Below are 24193 nucleotides of genomic sequence, written 5' to 3'. Positions count from 1 at the left end.
CAGCACAGTAAATTTGCAATGAATAGTAAGAAATCAGGGAATAACAGGCTGGAACAAACTTTCACCCCAAACACAGACTGCGGAAATAAAATGTGTCCTGGATATGCAATCGTTTTTCGTTTCTAAATTTTATTTATTTTGTTGTTGAGAATGTACGCAGCAAAATATACACTAATTCAACTGTTTCTGAATGTTCAATTTAGTGAATTGACTACACTTCGAATTGTGCAACCATTCTCACTCTCCTTTTCTGAGTTGTTCCCCCCTCATTAACACTTACTGCTCACTAAGGTTCCTATCTAATCTTTTGAGCTGCTATTGTCAGTTTGATCCCATGTGGATAGTTCTTAAAGAGCATAATTCTGAAAGCAGACCTTTTTTTTTTTTTTTTTTAAACTAGTTAAGCTAAACTCTTGTTCCCTGTTATGATGGCTTAAAGAGATATTTTTGGTTTAAGGTTTAAAGATTATCTCAGAGCAGTCATTTCAGGGGTTCATTCATCCTCCATGGCTCCAGAAAGTCTGGAGTCCATGAAAATTTGAAATTCTTTTCTCCATTTTGCACTTTTGATCAGGATTCTTCTATGGGATCTTTGATCAGAATATTCAGTAATGGTAGCCGGGCACCATCCAGTTCTTCTGGTCTCATGGCAAAAGAAGCAGTTGTTCATGGAGGCAATTGGCCACCCATTCCATGTCCTCCTCCTATTCCTGACTCTCCTTCCTCTGTTTTTCCAGGTGAATAGAGACCACTTGTTAATGCTTTGGATAGCTGCTTGCAAGCTTGTAAGATCCCAGGCACTACACAGTGTGCTAGGAGGTAGAACAGAAGCACTGAACACTTTATTAGGTCAATTAACTGTGATATCCCATGAAACCTTGACCTTGAGCCTCCAAACCAGTTTGGTTGTACATAAGCAACTTCAGTAGCTACTTTTTTTTCCCCCTCTCGTTGTTGTAAATATATCTGTTGCCCAACTTTTGCCAGTTCAACTTTTTATAGGTATACAGTTTATTGACAACAATTACAATAATTGACTGTGCAACCCTACCCTTAATCAATGTAATTTTTCCATCACTGTTAAACCCCACTTTTCCCTCTCCCTCCCAACCTGGTAACCAGTAACAAACTTTGATCTTTATACATTTGCCTTTTCTTGTCTTTTTATATGAGGTTATAAAATATTTGTCGTTTTATAATTGACTTATTTTGCTCAGCATAATGTCTTCAATCTATCCATACTGTACCATGTAGCAAGACTTCATTCCTCCTACTGGCTGAGTAGTCGTCTATTGTATGTATGTATGGCATTTTGTTCATCCATTCATGTGGTGATGGACATTTAGGCGATCTTCACCTTTTGGCTATTGTGCATAGTGCTGCAGTAAACAGTGGTGTACAAGTCTAAGTCTACTTTCAAGTCTTGGGTATATACTTAGGAGTGGAATTGCTGGGTCGTATGATAGTTCTATTTTTAGTTTAAATTTATTAAGCCTTGCTTTATGGCCTAACATATGGTCTATCATGGAAAAAGTTCCATGTGCACTGGAGAAGAATGTATATTGTGTTGCTTTTGGGTGAAGTGCTCTATAGATGTCTATAAGGCCAAGTTGGTGGATTGTATTGTTTAGCTCTTCTGCGTCTTTGTTGAGTTTCTTTCCAGTTGTTCTATCTTTCAAAGAAAGTGGTGTATTAAAGTCTCCCACTATATGAGTGTGGAGTCATCTATTTGGCTTTTCAACTCTTTTAACGTCTGATTTATGTATTTTGGGGCTCTTTCATTCTATTTTTAGTTTTCAGAGGAACTGCCACACTTTTCCACAATGGCTGTACCATTTTGCATTCTCACCAGTGATGGCTAAGGGGTCCAGTTTTCCCCACATCCTTGCCAACATTTATTATTTCCTGTTTTTCTTTTTTAATCCTAGCCATCCTAGTGGGAGTGAAATATTTTGATGTTCATTTCTCTGATGGCATCTTTTTATGTGTTAGGCAGTTTGAATGTCTTTGGTGAAATGTCTATTCAAGTCCTTTGCCCATTTTATGATTGGGTAATTTGTCTTTTTGTTAAGTTGTTAAAACTATTTATATGTTGATTATTAGATTCTTGTTGGATATATGGTTTCCAAAGATATTCTCCCAGTTGGTAGCTTGTCTTTGCACTTTTTTGGTGTTTTTTTATTATACTTTAAGTGAAGGTTTCAGGTTGAATTAGTTTCACCCTTCAATGATTTATCCACAGATTGTTTAGTGACATTGGTTGCAGTCCTCTCAAGGTGTCAGCACTCTGCCTTTCCACCCTTTTCCCCATTTCCATTGGTCTGTTTTTTCCTGTTCCTTCCTACATTCTGGTCTTTGCTTTTTGTCAGATGCTGCCCATTTACTAGACTGTTCTAAGGAACATGTTACTGTTATATTTCTGACAGGTGTTACTGTTTGTTTCATAGATCTAGTATTTGGCTGAAAAATGAACTTCAGCATTGGCTTCAGTTCTGAACTAGGGACCATAGTCTTGGGGGCTCCTCCAGTCTGTTGTGTGTGTATGTGTGAATTTGAAATAGATCCTACATTTCTCCCACTCCGACAGGATCATCTGTGATCCTGGTCAGAGTGGTTGGTGGTGGCTGGGAACCATCTAGTTCTTCTTGTCTTAGGCTAGTGGAGGCCGTGGTTCATCAGTCCTTTGGAATAATTGCTTCCTCATGTCTTTTGTTGTCTTCATTCTCCTTTGCTCTGGACAAGATGAGATCAATGGTTGTATCTTAGATGGCTGTTTGCAAGCTTTTAAGACCCCAGATAGTACTCACCAAAGGAGTACGTAGAACATTTTCTGTATAAACTGTTAGGTCAATTGACTTAGATGTCTCCCGAGACCATGGTCCTCCAGCCCTTAGTCCCAGTAACTAGGTTCTGTAATGTGTTTGATTATATCTAGGAAACCTTTATGTGCCATATATATATATATAGGAGCTCTGGTAGCTTAGTGCATAAAGCACTTGACTGCTAACCAGAAGGCTGGCAGTTCAAACCCACCAGCTACTCCTCAGAAGGAAGATGGGGCAATCTACTTCCATAGTGATACTGCCTTGGAAACCCAAGGAGGGCTTGCTATGAGTCGGATCTGACTCAACAGCACATAACAACAACAACAACAACAATATATATATATATACACACACACACACACACATACACACATACACACACGCACACCACACACATACATACACTCTCTCTCTCTCTCTCTCCCTCTCTCTCTCTATATATATATACACATATATCTCATATACAAATACCAAACTCACTGTCATCAAGTTGATTTCAAACTCACTGTCATCAAGTTGATTTAGACTCATAATGACCCCCTTTGGGTTTCCAAGGCTGTAAATCTTTACAGAAGTAGATCACCCAGTCTTCCTTCTGCAAAGTGGCTGGTGAGTTTGAACCACTAACCTTCTGGTTAGCAGTCATATGCTTTAGGCATTACACCACCAGAGCTCCTTATATATGCAAATATATGTGTAAAAATACCCACAGCCAAACCTGTGTATGTAGGGAGTGTACTCCTTTACTCTTGACCTCTATTCAGAATACATATGTATCTGCTTATAAATTATTGTTTCTACTGTTGTTGCAGGGTTGTGCATGTTACAGTATTTACTGTAGTCACCTTGTTTTCTTTTGTGTTCTCTCAGTGTCTTCCTTTGCTATGTCAAGATGTGCTGACTTCCCCTATGTTGTGTATTGCCTTTTCCTTCACCACAGTTAACATATGTCTGCTATCTAGTTAGTGGTTTTTGCTCCACCCCCTTCCCCTCCCCTGATGACCATCAAAGATGGTTTCGTTCTATGTATAAACCTTTTCTTGACTTTTTATAATAGTGGTCTCATACAATACTTGTGCCTTTGTGCTTGATTTATTGTAGTCGGCACAATGTCCTCCAGATTCATCCACGTTGTGAGATGTTTTGCAGATCCATCATTGTTCTTTATGATTGCATAGTATTCCACAGTGTGTATGTACCACAGTTTATCCATTTATCCACTCATGGGTGCTTAGGTAGTTTCCATCTTTTTGCTGTTGTGAGTAATGGTGCAGTGAACATGGGTGTGCATATGTGTGTTCATGTGACAGCTCTTCCTTCTCTAGGATATGTTCCTATGAGTGGGATTGCTGGGTCCTACGGTATTTCTATTTCTAGCTTTTTAAGGATGCACCGTATCATTTTGCATAATGTGATAGTCTTTTGATGAACAAAAGTTTTTAATTTTGGTGAGGTTCACTTATTTATTTTGTTTTTTGCTGTTTGTGCTTTTCTTATTATGTTCGATGATCTGTTGTTGAAACCTAAGGTTGACAGTGTTGCCCCTGCTTGTTCTTCTAAGAATTATGGTTTTAGTTTCCACATTTAGGTCTTGAATCCATTTTGGATTTGTTTTTGTGAATGGTATGAGTCCTGTTTCATTTTTCTGCAGTGTGGAAATCCAGTTTTCCCAGCACCATTTTTCGAAGAGACTCTTCTTTCCCTATTGAGTGGACTTTAGCATCCTTGTCAAAAATTAGTTGACTGTGGACCTCATAATTTTAACATAATTGGAGAAAATCTGCTTCCAATGCACTGAAATGTAATTGTATGTAGAACAAACACCATGAGAGATGCAGTTCTGTTGCAGAAATCCAGACTCCCAGGATTTGATGTTCTGTCCATGTAGCAGGGAGCGTCAAGCATGGCTGGCCATCAGTAAACTGCTTTTGAATGAAATACAGAGCAAAGAGCTAGATGATTAGGAAAAAATTTGACTAAACTATCAGATATTTTTAAAATATCTCAGGGCAAGTCTGATTATTAGACATTTGGCATATTGGTGGATGGAAGGCATATAGGGGAATGGGGGGGATGGGTCTGATATGGGATGGGTAGGAATTTAGCCCCTAGTTTAGGGGAGGATTGTGGAGCAAATCCCTTTTGGAGAAGAGGTGGGAGAGGTGGAGCATCTTTGTTCATTTTCTCTTTCCCTCTCTACCATGTCTCTTCCGTGAATTCTAGTCGACCTTCTCCACATCTCCATAGGAAAAGAGAGTTTAAGGAGCACTTTTCTTTCCCCCCTATTTGAGTTACTTTCAGTTAAAAAATTAATCATTCATCTAGATGTTTTGGCCACTTGAAATTGACATTGTTAAATCTGAGTGAAATTTGATGGGATTGTTTAGTTGATTTGGGTATATTTAAACTCTTAAAGGGAAGTTTGGACCAGAATTCAGAAATTTAAAAAATTATTTATATATGTAAAAGTTGTTGTGGGGTCTGAGTTCCTGGCAAGAGGACTGGGAGCTTAGGAATCATTCAAAATTCTTGAGTCTCAATGAGGGAGTAAGCTCTCTTTGGTCAGAGTCTTAAGATGCACCCTGGTTCCCTCACTCATTCTTTGCAGGGGTCTGAAGGAAAAGTCTCCCTCTGAAGAGAGTTAAAAGTGCAAAAGCATGAGCTTTGGGGTCAGGCAATAACTGGCAGACTTTGAAAAAGTTAGTTTACCTCCTTAAGCCTCAATTTTTGCCTTACATTGCCTTAATTGCATGCATTAGCTATTATTATTGTTACTATTTTGTTTTACATACTGACTTTTCTGCTTCCTGTCCTGGTCATTCTTTGTCCTTCTTTGAAGCTTTATAATTCTCTGCCCTACCCCACCCTGGCCATACAACCTACTTACTGTTGTTAGATGCCATTGAGTTGGCTCTGACTTACAGCGACTCAGTGCTCAACAGAATGAAACCCTGCCGCGTCCTGCACCATCCGCACGATACTTGATATGCTTGAGCCCATCGTCGCAGCCACTGTGTCAATCCGTCTTGTTGAGGGTCTTTTCCCTTTTTTGCTGACCCTCTTCTTTACCAAGGATGATATCCTTCTCTAGGGACTGGTCCCTTCTGACAATACGAACAAAGTAGGTGAGACGAAGTCTGGCCATTCTTGCAGCATTCCGGCTGCACTCCTGCAGGTGCACAACCCTCGCCTAAACTTAGCTCCATGAGACTCAGAAGCGATCAAGTATGCAGATGTTTGCAAAATGTGTCCATGAGAGATTTTGCCTGTGCGACTGTATGTGTGGCAACTTGGAGCATATATCTAAATAGTGGGTTAGTGTGTTTCAATATACTTAGGTGGATTGCTCCTGCATTTTATATGGATAGGCAAGTTGATGGGGATCTGTTGTTATCAGATGCTATTTTTTTGGGAAAGGGAGATGAAGCTCATCAGGAAAAACCTCTAGAGCCCCCAGATTATGGACCCCACCACTACATATCTCCCCCATCCTTCTCTTAAGACAAAAGGCTTGGAGAGGTGGGGCAGGCATGGTGGTGAATGTTACTGATTGGTCATTAGGGGAAATGGGTCAATTATTCTACTGTAGTTGGTACCCTGAACCCATGCCAGACTTCTAGCTGAAATTTCACACTTTAGGGCTATTGTTAAAGGTGCATGTAGGGTAGATACATTGTTCAGAGGGGAATCACCCTAATTCTGCAGATGAGAGAAGTGTTGTAAGAATCCATGATGAAGGGGGTGATACGAATCCCCTTGGGGGTCTGAGAAAGGGACAAATGAGAGTAGCTTCCCCCAACTGGTGGGAGACTGGCATCTTTGTCTTAATATTCTGGTCTTGGTGAGTTAATAAAGTAGGCATTCAGGAGTTTGGGGATCCCTGGATTCCCAGGAAGTGACTGCTTACATTGCTCTCCTCACTGTGCCTTTGTGTTCGACAGTGTCAAACTGACCCCCTCCCCCCGTCTTCTCGCTGGTCTCCTGGCCTGGAGATGATCCCCAGAGATGTGCTCAGAACCTACCTTCATGCCCACTTCCTGTCTTCAGCCCTCCCTGTTCAAGGGTACATGGTACACTGTGTGCACACGTGGAAGCACATGCACACCCTTTTTCGAGGTCTCGGACCAGGGAATGAGGATTGAACCTTTTCTTACTGGGGTGGGGAGGGGAAGTGCTTCCAATCCGGATGTGGTTTTTAGCCATTTTACAGGCTTGTGACTTTAATCAGTTAGTATAAAGACTTTAGCAATTAGTTTATGCAGAACGATGTGTGTTGTCTTTTTGTAGAGTGCCCTTTGGGTTTGCTTGGGGCTTGTCACCTTTCCATTAGAGACTCTGAAGAGGAGAAAATGAGGGGAGACAGGAAGTGAAGTGGGGGCTGTTGGGTGGAGTAAACTTGTTGAAGATATCTATTCAGAGTTAGAAATATATATTCTACTTCCCCCCTAGGTCTCTAAGTTGCTTGGAAAAGTCCAACCGTAATAGAGACCAGTTGCTTTGGCAGAGTTTGGAGATGGAACCCTAAATTAAAGGGCAAAGCTGATCCTCTATAGAGAGATGCAGCTGTTGGTGGTTGCAGTCAGTATATTCCTGGTGAGGAAGGACTAGACGCAGTAAGACGTTGGCTGGAGAGGCAGCAGGGGTCAGAGGAATATTTTCTTCACTCATCTTGTTCAGTGTCCACTCCAGCCAATTTTAAATTCATGTAAAAGACAAAAGGAAAATGCAGCTGACTAAAGAGTCTTCCTCCAGAGGTTTACCATCTTTCAGAGATGCTGCTGCTGCTGCTGCTGTTTGGGGATGAAGTAGAAAGATCCCTGTCCAGAATGAGCTGGGGTTGGCAGAAGGTAGACTAGGATAATCTTTATAAACCTCCTGTACCTCTGTGAGATAATTGTTTCATTTTCTTATACCTGGCTATTGTGAATGAATCATTTCCTTTAAAATTCTAACTGGAAGAAGAATGGTATTTGTCTAGGCCCAAGCTCCTTTGCTCTCCTGTCTGAAAAATCTCACCAGCAACCTTAGCCAGGGAGGTGTTACAGTCTTTGCCTCTAAGCTATTGCCAGTTTTGCTTTTTCCCATATGGTGGTCACTCTTCATTCTGTATAAATGATCCTTTACCTGACCCCTCCCCTTGTAGTAAATATTAAAATACTATTTTTTTAAAAAATTGTGATTTGGGTGAAGATTTACAGAGCAAATTCACTTTCCATACAGCAGTTCACATATACTTTGTCTCATGTCATTGACCACATTTACCACAATGCAACAGCTCCCCTCCCACTTCCTCCCCATAGTTACCTTTTTGCAGTGTCCATCCCTCCATACACTCCTGCCCCGTGAACTGTCTCCCTGTGCATAAGCAGCCCTTCTTTCTCCCATGATTGTTCTCTCCAAGGAGTGTATCTACTTGAGGTAAATGTTCAACTACATATGCCTGTCTTTTGTTTGGCTGGAAACCAGAGGTGTGGGTTCAATTCCAGACCTGAAGGGCAGCTAGGGCCATAGTCTCAATGTTTCCACCAGGCTCTATCGGACCAGCAAACCTGGTCCCCACCTTTTTTTTTTTTTCATCCAAATGATTTTGAGTTTTGTTCCACATTATTCTCCCTCTCTATCAAGGATCTCCTACATAGATCCCCTTCCAAGTGGATGACAGTGGTAGCCGGGCACCATCTAGTTCTTCTGGTCTCATAGTTGTGTAGGCTGCAGATCGGATGGTGTACCAGTCTCTAGGACTAATTATTTCCATGAATTTTGGTTTTCTTCATTCTTCTTTGCTCTGGACGAGGAGAAGACCCATTGTTGCATCTAGATGGCAGCTTGCTAGCTTTTAAGATCCCAGTCACTACTTGTAAAATACTAAAAATTTTTATTTTGCAGTATTGGGTGTCCTTTCAAGGTAGGAGGGGAGAGACAGGGTAGAAAGAGGGGGTTGCACAAAAGAGGTGCAAGACAGTGTCTCTGCCCTCTAGGGTTTTCATTTTAGTTAGAGTCGGGAAAAGCTTTGGGAGAGCATGAGAGTCTAAGAAATTATGGACTAAAATGGGAGACGCACAACCTCAGGAACTAAATAGATGAGGAAGGCTTTGAGCTAAGCTGGGTTTGGGAGGATAGGCAGAAAAAAAGAGGAGTGGAGTAAGGATAGCATTGTGGACCAACACGGAGACAATTCATCTAGAAAAAAGGGAGGTGACATTCCAGTGGGGAGAGGTTACAGAAATGAGGCCCTGAGGTAGGTAGACAGACATCCCTGTTCAGTCATCGTATCTTCATTGACTCTTCGTAACAACGCTGCCGGTTTTATCTTCATTTTACAGAGGAAGAAACTAATTCTCCAAGGGATTAAGGTAATTTAGGTACCATTATAGCTTCAATCTAAGTCCAGTAGTAGAGCTGGCATCCAAATGCAAGTGTCTCTGCCCCCAAGGTTGAGCTCTCTTGCAAGCCTAGTAGAATCTTTCTTTGAGCTTTTGTGGGGGAGCATAACTTGGTAGATAAAAACATGTCCGACATTGATTTCTTCCTGCTCAGCGCCTTCTTCCTCCCAGGTGTTTCATACCAGTTTTGTGTTCTATTTTCTCTGACGCACTGGGTTTTTCAGGCAATCTTGGGAGGCTGAAAACAATTGAGATGGATGGGTCCAAATCTTCTCCCCTTGGCTTGGCAGCTGAGATGGGAAATGGGAATTCTGCTCTTGGAATGAAATAATGGCGTTGGAGAGGGAGCTGGATGAAGTAGAGAAGGACTTGAGTGAAGTTACAATTGAGGGGTGAACCTCAGCCTGTCCTTTCCCAAAATGTGTAAACTGTGGGATATGGAGCCAGTATCACATTTCACGGGGCTGTTTCCTCATCTGAATCCTCCCTGACTTCGAAACACCATGGCGTAAGCTGGATTAGTGTTTAAAGTTCCAAGAGTATCCATCCTTTGGCACTTCTGGGTAGGCACCAGGGCTTTTGGCTGATTTTTTTTTTTTTTTTAAACCCCCTTCCTTTCCTTTAGGTTCAGCTGGGGGCGATGAGAGGTTGGGGGGAAGGGCAGGGATTGAACAGCCTCCCCCCTCCTCCATCAGACAAAGAGTTGACCTTTTTCACGTGCATACAAAATCATAACTCATGTTAGTTTTTAAGGAGCAAGAACCTAGCCTGGCACACAGGAGCAGGCAGCGTGACATAGTGATACTTGCTGGTGACTGTCATTTTGAGCTAGTCATTTAACCTCTCGTGAGCCTGTTTGGTGACCTGCAGAATGAAAATAAAAATATTAGCAGTCTCCTATGGTTGTTTTGAGGTTCATTCCAACCCAGTGGTTGTTCAAGATTCATAGGGGAGAGTGTGGTTGGGAAAAAAAGAGTACTTTGTAAACTCTACAATGCAATGAAATGTGAATTGTTAAGTTACTATCATTAATTGATGAGGGGAGTTGGGGACTAACCCCCAGAAGGCTGGCTACAGGGCCCAGTGTCTCCAGTCTTCTTTTGTCTCCCACCTTATACCCCAAAAGGACGCACAAAGATAATTCTTATCCCCAGACAAAATGCCTTACTTTACATGGGAGTGAGTATGATGTGTCTATTTTAATTTTAACTTAGAGCCTCGTAGAACACTGTGGAGACCTGCCTAGGAAGAGGGTTCTTTTCTCTGCAGGGCCTGCAAGCCTCCATAGTTCAGTGCCCCCCACTCCCCACTCTACCCCACCCTACTCCCAGGCCTCAATTGCTGCCTTCTCAGTGGGAGGCCTCCAGCCCATGCAGTCTTCAGCCGCAGCCCAGCCGAGGTCTCGAAGGAATGCTGCCTCCCGGGCCATTTTCTCCCCTCCAGCTTCTGCGGCCCCACTCCAGCCCCTTCCCGGCCCCTACCCCCAACCCGTTCCCACTTAAATGCTTGCAGGCCTATTTGCAGGCGGGAAGCCCCCTCCCCCACAGGACCACCTCAGTCACAGCCCTGACCACAGGGAGGTCGGGTCTGGATTTACTAAAGGACCCTGGAGGGGGAGCCTGCTCCTCGCTGGCTGCCTGGCTTGCTGGCTGATGGGGTCGGGTTTCGGCCGGTGGCTCAGGAGAGAGAGACAAAGGGCAAAGTCCTGCTCCCCACCCCCACCCTACAGCCCCTGGCGCACGTCCCCTCCCCATCCGGGCCCTGCACTGGTAGCTGAGGGCCCACTGGGCGGGGCAGGACAGGCTTGGGGAGAGCAGGGTACCGAGGGAGCTTTGGCGGCAGAATATTCGAGACTGTGTGGATCCCTGCATCACAGGGGGGTTCCAGGGACATCTTCTGCCCTCGTCCTGGCGCTCTGCAGATTCAGCCCACCCAACAGCAGAGGTGGGAGGGCAGTACTTAGCTCTCCATGGGTTAGGTAAGAGGGCCTGGGGGAAGGGGCACGGGCCTGGTAGACGCCAGCCCCTGCCTCTCAGCTGCTCAGACCTTCTCAATTGCCCGATCATGAGGACTCCCCTCCCCGTCCCAGCTGCTGCCAGCCCTCCCCCCACCCTCAGCTGCTGCCACCCTTCCCAGGCACCTCCTCCTCAGTTGCCCTGACTGCTCCCCCTTTCCACTCTCCTTCAGTGAAACTCTGTCCAGAGGACCCTAGGTTCTCTGGCTTTTTAGAGACCTTGGTCCTACTCCTGGCCAGGGATGAGGGAGAGCCATCTTGGAAGCCAGTGTTAAACCTCCTAGACAGAATCTTTGGGCTGGGGACGCAGTCCACTACCGAGAAGGCATTTTGCTCCTGTACTAAGCCTGGGCAGAACTCAGGGTCGCATTCCTGTCAGAGGAGAACTGCTCTGATTAAGAATTACTCCACAAGGAAGAAACGAACACCCAGCTTCCTGGAGCTCCTGACCACCAACGGGTCTTGGTTGGCCACTGCAGGAGAAGACAGTAAGCCCCTTGAGGTTGCTAACTTCATGTTGGAGGGGCACAACCAGAGCTCTGTACCACTAACACACCCCAGGGTACATTCTTGTCCTCACATGGGGACCACACCGCTTCCAAGAAGTACTTGGACCCCCCATAGGGTCTTTTTTGCTGTGCTGAGCTGGGAGTTGGGGAAGACTGATTTCTTCTGAGGCTGTTTTCCTTCCTTATTGCCCCATCTCATAATCTTCCTCTGGAGCTGATCTCCAAGTTCACCATTCTCTTGAGGAGAGGCCCAACCTCTCTCCATTTCTGAGGCACCCCCCCCCATGGTGTCTCTGCAGAGCACCAGCTCCACCCTTAGCCAGGTCTCTGGGTCCCAGAGTGCCAGACCTTTTGGCTTTTAAGCTTTCTGGAGAGAGGCTGATGTCTCCGCTGGGGGGTGGGGGGCGCTGAGAGCTAAACCCTCATCTCCGGTGTGGCTGGGGCCGGAAATGGCCTATCTAGCCCCTCCTGCCTTTCCTCGTGTTCAGAACGCACCAACATTCCCCCACCCCCAGGGAAGAGCCTAGGAATGCATCCCACTGCCAGCCTGAGTGGGATGGTGAGCAGTGTCCCAGTGGTTACATTTCTTTCCCACACTATCTCTGCCTCCACCAGGAAGGCTTGGCTCTCCTGCTCAGATCGGGTCACCTTTGGGTCTCTTCTCCCTTTGTCTCCACACTTTGAGTTTCTTCTCTATACCTCCCCACTTCCCAGATCTCCCTCCCCCACCCCCACCCCCACCCCCACAGCACAGCTCCACCTGGCCAGCTCCTCCTTCCTCTCCAGGAACCTCTGAGGAGGAGAGCAAGATTCTGAGAGTGGATGAGGGGTGGGGGAGCCACAGTTGGCCTGGGGCAGACTTAGAAATTGTCTAGGAAGAGGTTAGTTATCCCAGAGCTTCTGTTTGCCTTCCTCCGGGGCTGCCCAGATGGGCAAGAAGAGGAATGTGCAGGTCTCTCTATTTCTGAGATGAGTGAATCGGACAAAATATTCATCCCCAAGGTTTGCTTGCCCTCCACCATCAGTTAATACCTTCCCCTTGGTGTCAGCATTAACCTTGCTTCCTTGCCTGCCCCTAGACTTAAATGACATTTTGTAAGAAAAGAACTATTGGTGACTATCCAGGGTCAATCAGAGTCCTTTTACTCTCCTACCAGATCTCACTGACAACCATCCAGCCGTATTATAAGCATAGTTAGCTCTTCTGCAAGTTAAATCCTGTGCCCCAAATTACAGCCACATTCAGTACAAGCCAGTTGGCATGCACTTAGCCATACAGAATATGGGCATTTTTCCTGATCCTGACATCAGTGTTATACTAGCTGGTGCTGTGTTCGCACTTCTTTTAAGAAGAGAGCAGCGAAGTCTGGTGAAATGTGTGTGAACCAGCTGAGTGGGAGAGCTGAGTTCTAGGCCTGCTTCAAAACTCTGAGCCTCAGTTTCTCCACCTTCAAAATGAGTGTAACTCATTTTCTTCCTGCCTCAATGCACTGCCTGTGACAGATTAGGAGATTAGGGTGTGTGGTGTGTGTGTGTGTGTGTGTGTGTATGGTCATGTGAGATGTCTAGTGATGCCCTGTCCTCTTCCTTGACCCCAGGTAGGTTAGGAGCATGGATATAAGAGCCCTCCAAAGAAACCAGTAGAAGAAAGTGAGCTAAAGGTTCAGCCTGGAGGAGCTCCAGCTTGTCCTCAGTGTTAGCTCAGGAGTCAGGGGACACGTGGGACAGTGCTTGTATGCCACATGCATTTAAAAGACCACGTGCATGAGGTCACAGATGCATTCCAATGCTGTCCCTGCCTCTCAGTGTGTCCCCCCTCCCCCCCAAACTCTGGCATTCTCCCTGGTGGTGGCATCTGCTCTGCCTCCTGACGCCTGGTCCCACACCCCCCAACGGGTCAGTTCTTTCCAGCCCCCCCCCCTGCCCCCCCCTGCCCGCCCGCCCGCCTGCCTGTCTGGCTGCCCTGCCTCTGGATCAGCCTGGCACGGAGCCCTGGGCATTGAGCCAGCTCCTCCTCCCCTGCCAGCCCCGCCCCCTTTCTCAGCTACTGCCATGCCTGAAGCGTGCCAGGTCCACCCAGTTCAGAAGTTTTCCTGGACATTAGTATTATTTTTTTTTCCCCTCCACCTCCACCCTGTAGGGGTAAAGAGGAATGACTATGCCAGTCGTGATCTTCTGGAAAAGGCAGAGGTTGGCACTTGAGGGCATGTTTTATGTCCTGCAGACTTCTAGCCGAGAGAAACAACAGGCAGGGGGCTTCTTTTTGAGAGTGCTCCGTGTGGGACCATCTTGCTGAGGAGTCAGCGGAATCACCCACTTCTGAAGGGGTCTTGTGGCCAGCCTCCCTCCATTTCCCTTTAACCCCATGCCCTTCTTCCATCCTAACCCTAGCCTCAGTCACCTGGACTGTGCACTGTGTAACAGGAGCCATGCCTGTCTTTACTCATCTTGTGCCCAGCCCAGTCCAGTAGAAATGCAGTGTGAGCCACATACCTTTCCTAATAGCCACATTAAAAAAGTAAAAAGAAATGGGTGAAATGGATTAAAATATATGTTGAATACAATCTATCAAAAGATTGTAATTACAAGGTGCAACCAATATAAAAAGTTTTAATGATGTTTTGCCACTTCCCTTTTGTGTTAGACTGGGTTCTCCAGAGAAACAAAACCAGTAAAGCTTATATATAGAGAGAAAGAGAAATTTATCTTAGGAAAATGGCTCACACACTTATAAAAGCTGGCAAGTCCCAAGTTCTTGAATCAAACGTCAAGCTGGAGGCTTTTTCTGACTCACGCAGCTTCAGGGGCTGAGGAGCTCAAGGTTGGCAGGCAGTATACTGGCTGTTGACTCCAACAAACGACAAATCCAAGATCTCCAGGCCGAATGGTGGATTGTTACTCACGGACAGTTGTAGGCAGAATCCCGATCCACAGAAGAGTGTCTCTTTTCCAAAGATGTCCATAAATATACTGGAAGCAGGCCACACCCCTAGGGAAACTCCCTTTCAATGGATTGGCTGCTCAAAACATAGACATCTGATCACATCATTGGAACAACCCACATCACAATTGCTTAAACCACACAGAATTGTGGTCCAGCCAAGCTGACACACAGCTCCAACACCTTTTTTAAACTAAGTCTTAGAAATCTGGACTATATTTTACACATACAGCCCATCCCAATTTAGTTGCTAAATTTTTATTGGAAATAATTGATCTCTATCTAGAGTTCATAAAACTCATGGTTGAAAAGTTTAAATTCTTCACATACTCAAAATTAAATTACGAATCAGTTGTACTAGCCACGTGTGGACAGATCAGGCCCAGCACGTAGTAGGTGCTAAGGAAACATCTAGGATGGATGACTCCAGTAACTGGATTCATTCATGGAAACCTTGAGGAAAATCCTGATAGCCATATTCCTGATGGCTGATTAGAAGTTTGTACCTGTTAGATTGGGAAGCTCTGGTGGCGTAGTGCCTAAGGCATTTGACTGCTAACCAGAAGGATGGCCACCAGCCACTCCTTGGAAGGAAGACTGGACAATCTACTTCCATAGAGACACTGCCTTGGAAACCCAAAGATAGGTTGCTATATGTTGGGACTGACACAATGGGAATGAGTTTTTTTTTTTTTTCCCTGTTAGATTGAGGATGCTGTGTTCACAGGCTTGGAGCTTCTTTTTTGTTCATTCTTTACCAGCATCCAGCTATAACCCCTTCCCCATGCCATGGACCAGTTTCTTACCACCATTTTGAGATGTCTACGGGCTTGACTGAAGACTTGGGCTCACTGGGATAAGGTTAAATGTGTTGATAAATGGGAGGAAGAAAGAAGAGGGTCTTAACTAGGTTGGTGGATGGATCCCAAGGTCTTCATGAACCCCTGAAATCTTGAAATTGTGTGCAAAATGCTGGCATTTTTTCTAGAGGAGTGTTCTTACCTTTCATAACATTCCCATGGGGAACCAAGTAAAAAAAAAAAACCAGTTGCCTGGAAGTTGACTCTGACTCATGGTGACCCCGTGTGTGTCGGTAGAACTGTGCTCCACTTTGTTCCCAGGCATCTGTGGGTGGAATCACCAATATTTCGCCCACCAGTTGAGTGCATTAACCAATTACACCATAGACAGACAGAGGTTGAGCCTGTCTGCAAACACAAGACATTGTAAATGCCTGGCCGATAGGGTCGCTCTTCTGCAGTTTGACTGAAGTTGGACTGATCTAACTCCTACTTCCAAAATGTAAGAAGCAGAGGTCCAGAGATTGCCCAAGACCACACAGGGAGCCAGCTAGTCAGACAGAAGTATGGCCGCAGGGAGTGGGTGGAGGTGAAGGATCTAATCGGAAGATCCCACTTTAATCCTAGTTTTCTGCTGGAGATGAAAGTCCAGGTTTAACTCATGACGGGCCTCTTGGGGATTGGGGCCCCAAGCTGGACAAGGTTCCAAAACCTACTGCTGTCGACCTCCCCACCTTCAACTGGCTTGCCCCACCCTGGTTTAAAGGAACTCTGAACTCTAGGGAAGGGAGAGGCCACCAGCATAATTGAAGATGGCACCCTCCCCTCTGGGCATGGGGGTGGAAAAAGGAAAGAGCAGGTTTGTTTAGATGATTAGAAAAATCCCACTCCTGCTGGGGCCAAGTTTAGCCTCCTTCCCTGAAGCCTGGAGTCCCTGATGGCAGCGCACTGTGCCCTCTGGGGAGGCCCCATTCTGAGAAGGGTCCGCCCGCCCGCCACTGGAACCCAGGCACACGCCCACGGGCTCCCAGCAAGCTCCTCTCCAGGGCCTGGATTCTTGCTAATAAAGTGATAGGAAAACCACATTAGTTTAGACTCATTAATTTGTGATGATTTCAAAACTGGGTGAGCTAGAATAACCTATCTTTTTTTTTAAAATCTTTTTATTATGGAAAAAAATGTAAACATATACAAAAGTAGAGAGGCTAATGTAATAAGCCTTCATGTTCATATGACCCAGCTTTAACAATTACTAACTCCTTTGCAATCTGTTTCCATTTTTCCCCACTGCCTGATTATTTTGAACCAAATCCTAGACATGTTATTTGACCTGTAAATATGTCAGCATGTATTTCTAAAATAAAAGAACTTTAAAGATCACAATATGATTAAATAAAACATTAACAATAATTGCTTAATATCACCACGTGTATCTAGTTCATTGCTCAGTATTCCACAGAATCATTTTTCAGCGAACTATGGAAAGAGACGATTGGAAAATGAAGTTAATAGCTTAAAGAATAATAGATGAGGTGTTTTTGACTTATTGGAGGGCAACGCCCACGTGGCAGTTCATATGTGTGGTTGTATGAATTCTTAATAGGAATTTAAACATCAATTCTTAACAGGAATTTTAATTTTCCCTCCAGAATAACAAACCTCTACTTTGGCAAAGGCTTTTTGTCTTTTTTATGCCGTTGGTCTAGGGCTGTGAGGCTTCTCTGAACTCTTGAGTGTGGGAAGGATGAGCGAGCTTCTTGCCAGCATAGAACTTCCAACCTCCTCTTCCTGGGGTTGAGCTCCTGAGTGAGTGTCTTTTTCCTGCTTAACCCTTACCCAGTTGCTCTCTGTTCTCTCCTGGGTTTGGGAAGAATGTTCATTCAGTCCCTGTGACCTGAATTCCCTGCTCGGACCTGGTAGTGCCTAATGGGTCCCTAGTGGCGAGCTGCCCCAGGGCCTAACAGCTGTCTATGGGTCAGGGCAGGCAGAGCCAGAGAGCACCAGGAACCACAGGGTGTTGGCACCTAGGGAATAATTACACGGGTGTACCTACTACTGGCAGTTTCATTCTTCAGTCAACAGGTTTATCAGCTACAGGATTAATAAACCTCTGGGAGTTTCTTTCCTTCTCTGAGTGTTGGAGTGTAGGAGCTCCTTGTACATAGAAAGTGCTGAGAGGATAGCCATGACCCGCAGGGCAAAAGCACTACCCAACCCTAATAAAAGCTGGCCTACTGGAGTGCTGGAGGGGTCCCTGGACCAGACCATATTATTGTAGTTGCAGATCATGGGGAGGTGGGAGAGTGGGACCGGGACTCTAGGCTATTTTCCCACTAGCCTCAAACTCACTCACTGCCGTGGAGTCATCCAATTCGTAACTACCTCTCCTTGGGTTTCCGAGGTGGTATCACTACGGAAGTAGATTGCCCAGTCTTCCTTCCGAGGAATGGCTGGTCGGTTTGAACCACCAGCCTTCTGGTTAGCAGTCAAATGCCTTAAGCACTATACCACCAGAGCTCCCCACCCCCAGCCATTACCACCACCCTGGTGCTTAGCAGCTCATTGTCAGCCTGCCTGTGTGCCTCTAGTCGTGCTTGCCTGGACATCAGCAGGCTCCTCAGGACTGAGACATGTATTGAGCCCCGACTGTATGGTGGGCACTGTGTTTTACACGCCTTATCTCTTTAAAGGGAGCTCTGGTGGCTTACTGCCTAAGGCATTTGACTGCTAACCAGAAGGCTGGTGATACCACCTCGGAAACCCAAGGAAGGCTAACTATGAGTTGGATCCGGCTCGATGGCAGTGCGTATCTCTTCAAAAAGCAGTCACACCAACTTGATTCTGATTTCTGGTGACCCTGTGTGTCTGAGTAGAATTTTCAGTGGAACACTGGTAGCGTAGTGCCTAAGGCACTTGACTGCTAACCAGAAGGTTGGCAGGTTCAAACCCACCAGCCACTCCTCCAAAGGAAGATTGGGCAATCTACTTCCGGAGTGATACCGCCTCAAAAACCCAAGGAGGGGTCACTACAGCACATAACAACAACAACAGTTCTTCAGGAGATTTCCAGGTTTTTCTTCCAAGATGCCTCTGGATGGACTGGGACCTCCAATCTTTCCGTTAGCAGTAGAGCTTTTTACCTGTTTGCACCACACAGAGGCTCCCTTATCTCTTTGGGCCCTCATGGAAGCCCTATCAATTTTTCACAGGAGGAAACTGAGTTACAGAGCTAGGCAGTAACCAGCCAGTGTGCTCTTAGCTACCATCTGTATCTCCTGAGCTTTCAGCGCACTGTCCTAGTTCAGCCCATGCTGGGCCTTCGGTAAATGTTTGTGGAATGAATGCGTTTTACCCAGAGGTCCTAGGGAGAGAATACTGGTTATAGTTCCTAACATTGCCCCATGTGCTTTGGGTCTGAAAGAAATTAGGTGGCACCACACTTAATAGAAACCAGGCCAAAGACTTAAAAGGAAAAGGTTTGGCTGGGCTGTGTTCTTCCATTCCCTCTATGTTGAGTTTTAGTTAGGGGAAGGGGCTTTGCAGAAAGGAGGCATGGAGGGGCCTGGAGTGGGTTCCCAGGGCGGTTGTGTGGCCCTAGAAGGGTGGGCGAGTCTGTTGGTTGGGGGTGGGGGAGGGTGGCCAGGATGTCTTTTTTCCATTGGTTGGGTGGCCCTTCCCCCCTCCTCTCCGGGAACATTCCTGACATTCCAGACGATCTGCCTGCCATTGCTTTCAGGATATAGATTAACATCCCTAGCAGAGATTTGATTTCACCACTGCCACCTCCTCCCTACCCACTAACCCTCCTGAAAAGAAAGCCCCTAAAACTGGGAGTTTTTAAAGTAGGAGGAGGGAATTTCTAACCTCTGACCTTCGTTTATGCTAAGGGACCATCTTGAAAGAGCGAGCTTCAAACTAGGCTGCATTGGGGTTGATTTAGGCTTGTCTTGGTTTGAACTCCCTTCAACCTAAAGGGTTTGCCTGGGAGAAGTCCTGGGTTTGGATGCCTTCTGCAGTGTTGAGCTAGGTCAGTGTTCTCAATCTTCTAATGGTCGCCAGAGCTCCTAGTTCTAACGGTCTAGCCACCTGTTTTCACTGGTTCTCCAACTGATTGACCTTCATTGTCCATTTGGTCAGCAAAAGAGTTCTGTGGAAAAATCCCTCGCCAGGGCAGATGCTATGGAGTTCCCTCTTGGCCGACAAATTGAGGCACCAGAAGGTGGCCTGGTGGGATCCGAGGACCTGGAATTGAATTTATTTTTGATCCTTACTGTTTGGTCCTGCTGGTGTCATCCTAATAGTGTTTATAAACCAACCAAAGTAGGGTCAAAGAGAAACAAAAAGATTCTCTTCAGCCACAGGCACCCATCTTTCCTTAATGTATTTCATCAGTAAAGAGTCTGCATGGGATTTATGAATACTCAGAATTGTGGAGTGGGAAGGGGTCTTAAAGACCTTTCAGTTTACATTTTACATCTGGAGACACTGAGGTCAGAGAGAAGTTAGGTGTCTTAGGACACCAAGATTGAAACATTTACAGTTAGAGTTTAGCATCCCTTCCCCTGGTTCCTGGGAGCCTGGCAGGAGCTGACATGGTCCTTGCTGGGTATCAGGTAAAGAGGCTGAAGATTTAAATGGCTTAATCAGGCTAATACCCTATCAGGGACAGGTTAGGGGCTAGAACTTAATTTCCGTACTTCCAGCCCAGTTTTCCCTCATGACACTAGAAATTTGATGGGCCATGTCCCTGGCCTAGAAGTTTGATCCAGAATATGCAAAGACTTAAAGGATAATTGACCAGCACAGATCAAGTTAATTTAAATGTTTTAAGCCCAGGGATTAAGGCATTGATTTGGGTAGTGAGCCGATTGCCTTGGAGGCAATACTAAAAGCCTTCCTCAGGGAAAGGTACAATTGTAAGAGGCATTTAAAGCTGAGAAGGAGAAGGTACAGTTAACAGGGAGTGGGGGAGGGAGTGGACGTGATGCTGGGCTGTGTGTTTGTGTCTTACGCTCACTTTAGTGTCTTTACATACATCTATTATTGTATTTTGGAAACTGGTAACGTAGTGCCTAAGACATTTGACTGCTAACTAGAAGGCTGGTGGTTCAAACCCACCAGCCACTCCTTGGAAGGAAGGTTGGGCAATCTACAGGGAATACCGCCTTGGGAGGGGCCGCTATGAGTCAGGGTCGACTCTTTGGCAATGTGTTTAGTTTTTTGGTTTTATTATTGTACTTCATTTAAGTGCTGATTCCAAGCCCTTTGCTAAACTCATTACAAGTAAGTATTATCTAAATCACCTTTTATCAGCTGTGAATAGATATTACCCCTTCTTTATGAAGGAAGAAGCAAGGCCTCAAAAAGTTAAAATAACCTTTTTAAGACCAGTGCTTGTCAGTGGACCACAGCTCTTACCTGTGCAGGCTTCAAGCTGCTGCACTGTTACCCTCTTGTCATCTGTCTGCATCTGTACCTCCCCTAATAAATTGCCACCACCTTGAGGCCAGGCACTTGTCTGTTGGTTTATCACTATATCCCCAGCATCTAGGACAAAGTCCAGGACAAAATAGGCAATAGACCCCAATTAAATAGTTCAATGAATTAATAGTGTCATATTTAACTTTGTCTTCTCAGTGCTTACTGAGTAAAGAATTGACTGAGAAAGCAAAGCTGATGAGGACAGACAGCCATGAGACAAAGTAGTTATGATTTTTAGGATATTATGCTGTCTTACATCTCCATTCCCAAAATGTTCTTCTTGGCTTCTAAGATTGGTGTTGGTAAGCAGAAGTTGGGAGATAGAGACTGGGACAAAGATGAGAAACTTGAAGGCTACAGAGCCCTAATAAATCCAGAGCTTTCTCTAACGCTATTCTCGCTTTGCTTTAAGGAGTCGAAAAATTCAGATCCGAAATATTCCACCCCAGCTCCGATGGGAGGTAAGTGTTTGAGGGGAATCTCTAAATAGGGTCTAATAGGGTCTCTAAGTCAGATCAGCCTGAGTTGGAAGAGCTTGACATGGAAGGTTTCCCCGTGATCTGGGACCAGGCGGAGATGCCAGTAGTACTGAGGATGGATTGGTTGGATCTCATCTTTTACCCAAGAATCCACCATTATTAATCCTTTGGTCTGTCCCTGTGTTGAGGGGCACTACGGATGCAGGGAAGGGTGACCCCTGAGTCCCAAACTTGGTGATGGAACAAGTTGATTTAGGGATCTAGGTTGCCCAAGTCTGCTTCCAAAAGCAAGCCCCTTATTGCAGAGCTGGAGTATATTCCTGCAAAGACACCCCCTCACTGATGTCACCATCAGCATTAGTACCCCAGAAAGGACAAACTGAGCAGGTTAGTATCCTCCCATTTGAGACTCTCCCTGTGCCCCAATGCTCTGGAGTGAAAGGTGTTCAGTCATTGACTTTGTGACAGCTCCTGGGGTGCTCAGAGTACCCTTCCTTCTTTCTCTGTGCCCCTCCAGGTACTAGACAGTCTTCTGGCTCAGTATGGTACAGTAGAGAACTGTGAGCAAGGTAAGAGGGGGCAGAGGTGGTGGGCTGGTGTTGGAACAATTTCGGGGGTCTGCTCTGCTTCCCTGTCTATCACCAAATTTAACTAGAAGACCCCAGGAAGAACGTTAGGATATGGTATGGAGGGAGATACAAAGGATGGGGGGACCTGGACACCTGATTCTAACTTGGCTGCTCATCCCTGGAATCCAGTTTTTTCAACATGAGCCTTGAACAAAGTCACTTCTTCCCAACATGGAGTAGTCACCAGCCTCCTAGAGATTGACCAAGGTAGAAATAGAAGTTCTAAGATCTTAGAAATAGTTTTAGAGAAGAAATGGTGCATTCATCTTGAATAAGTCTATGCCCTTTTATTTAAAGGCTTCATGTTTCTTAGATTTGAGTGGAATAACCAATTTGTTAGAAACTCTTGATTGGTCCCTTCATATGTCTTTGGTCAATTTTTTAAAAAATAGGGAGCGGGTTTGTTACAGGCAGAATCTTTTAAGAGTGAGCCCACAGAAGGGGAAAAAAATAAAAAGAACTAGATCATAAGAATAATTTTCTGTTTTTCTAAAATTATAAGTTCTTTTCAGAAGACTTGGACTTAAATGAAATATGAAGTGATTTTGGTTGGACAAGATAGAACTTAGTCTTTAAGTAGGTGAGGTATTTGGGTTTGGAGATGTTTAAGAAACAAAAAAGTAACTTCCTTGCCTGAGATTTAAATGTTCATCTGCAAATTCTTTGTGGAAAGGGACAAGCTTATAAATGATCAGAATATTCACCTGCCCAAAGGTAAAGTGCTGAGTTAACTGTTTGTTATCAATGCCTGGACACAATGATTCCCTGATAACCATTGTACAGTACTGTGCACAGCTTAGACTAATGGTTCAGTTACTATTGGACCAATAAAAGGCAAGATAGAGCAGTGGCTCCATGCTCAGCTTCACTGGGAGCCCAAGCAGGAGTCAACATTAGTTTAAATGGTTCTAAGACTCGCCAAGGAGCTCTGGTGGCGCAGTGCCTAAGGCACTTGACTGCTAACCAGAAGGCTGGCAGTTCAAACCCACCAGCCACTCCTTGGAAGGGAGATGGGGCAATCTCCTTCCATAGTGATACTGCCTCGGAAACCCAAGGAGGGGTCACTATGAGTTGGGGCCAACTCGACAGCACATAACAACAGCAACAGCAACAACAAGACTCACCAAGGGATCTGGAGAGTCTGTCTGCTGCCTGGAGAAATCAGGATGGGAAACATTTGATTTTGTTGAACATTAGGGAAAGTTGTCAAGTCTGTTGAAATGTTATATTCTCAGCAAGGTACACTCTGCCCACCCTGTTTAAAATTGCATCCACCCCCCACCCCCAAATTTTCCCCATAGTACTCCTCACCTGTATAATTTACTTATTTATTATTGTTATTGTTGTCTCTTCTTAGAATGTAAGCTCTGTGAAGGCAGGGAGGTTTTGCTGATTCATTCACTGCTGTATTTCCAGTGACAGGAGCACTGATGAATGTCAGAGGGCTTAAGCCAGCAACTGCACAGAGGTTTTGTGGCCAAGTGCTTTTTGCTTAGTGCTATGGGAGCAAAAACTTATTTTTTGTCAGCACTTCCCACTGCCGGGTTGATCAGGCCCCAAAGCACAAAAACTCCATTGCTGCCATCTCATAGCGACCCTATCAGGCAGAGTAGAATTGCCCCATAGGGTTTCCAAGGCAAAATGGAAGCAGATATGACTTACAGAAGCAGGCTGCCACATCTTTCTCTTGTGGAGTGGCTGGTGGGTTTGAATTGCTGATCTTTTGGTTAGTAGCCAAGTGCTTAACCCCACTGTGCCACCAGGGCTCCTTTGATCAGGCCCAGGGGATCCAAATTCACAAGACACTGATACATAAGGCAGAATGTTGCTTGCATTAATTTACAACGAGAGGTGTGTGTCCAGATCGCCTCTCACCAGATCGTGACATTAGCAGACGAACACATTCTCCTCCCTTGTTGGAAAGAGAATATGGGAAATGAAATGAAGGGAAAATAAAAAGTTACTCATAATCACAGACAAGAACTTTGGTGGGATTAATGGCTGGTGTTAGGAAATTATGATGGCCTTATGTGTCCATCTCCATGGCCATGGAATATATAAGTCAGAAAATCCTTTTCCCTGAAAAGATACAGATAAAATTATGCAGACATAATTCTTATTTGGGTGTCCCC

General features: G+C 45.2%; 1 protein-coding gene across 1 annotated transcript in view; it reads left to right on the top strand.

The window, feature by feature from the left end:
- The window catches only part of IGF2BP1 (insulin like growth factor 2 mRNA binding protein 1), a 48354-nt gene that overhangs the window by 7410 nt on the left and 16751 nt on the right, over window positions 1-24193 (top strand). The window contains exons 3-4 of the mRNA XM_007941946.2: window positions 21366-21414; window positions 21950-22001. Of these exons, the coding sequence (XP_007940137.1) occupies window positions 21366-21414; window positions 21950-22001 (101 nt within the window). The remainder of the gene's footprint in view (window positions 1-21365; window positions 21415-21949; window positions 22002-24193) is intronic.

The sequence above is a fragment of the Orycteropus afer genome, unplaced genomic scaffold, assembly GCF_000298275.1.
Source record: "Orycteropus afer afer isolate SDZICR_OR568_19922 unplaced genomic scaffold, OryAfe1.0 scaffold00085, whole genome shotgun sequence".
In the NCBI taxonomy this organism is placed as follows: Eukaryota; Metazoa; Chordata; class Mammalia; order Tubulidentata; family Orycteropodidae; genus Orycteropus; species Orycteropus afer.
This window is presented reverse-complemented; position numbering and strand designations above follow the sequence as displayed.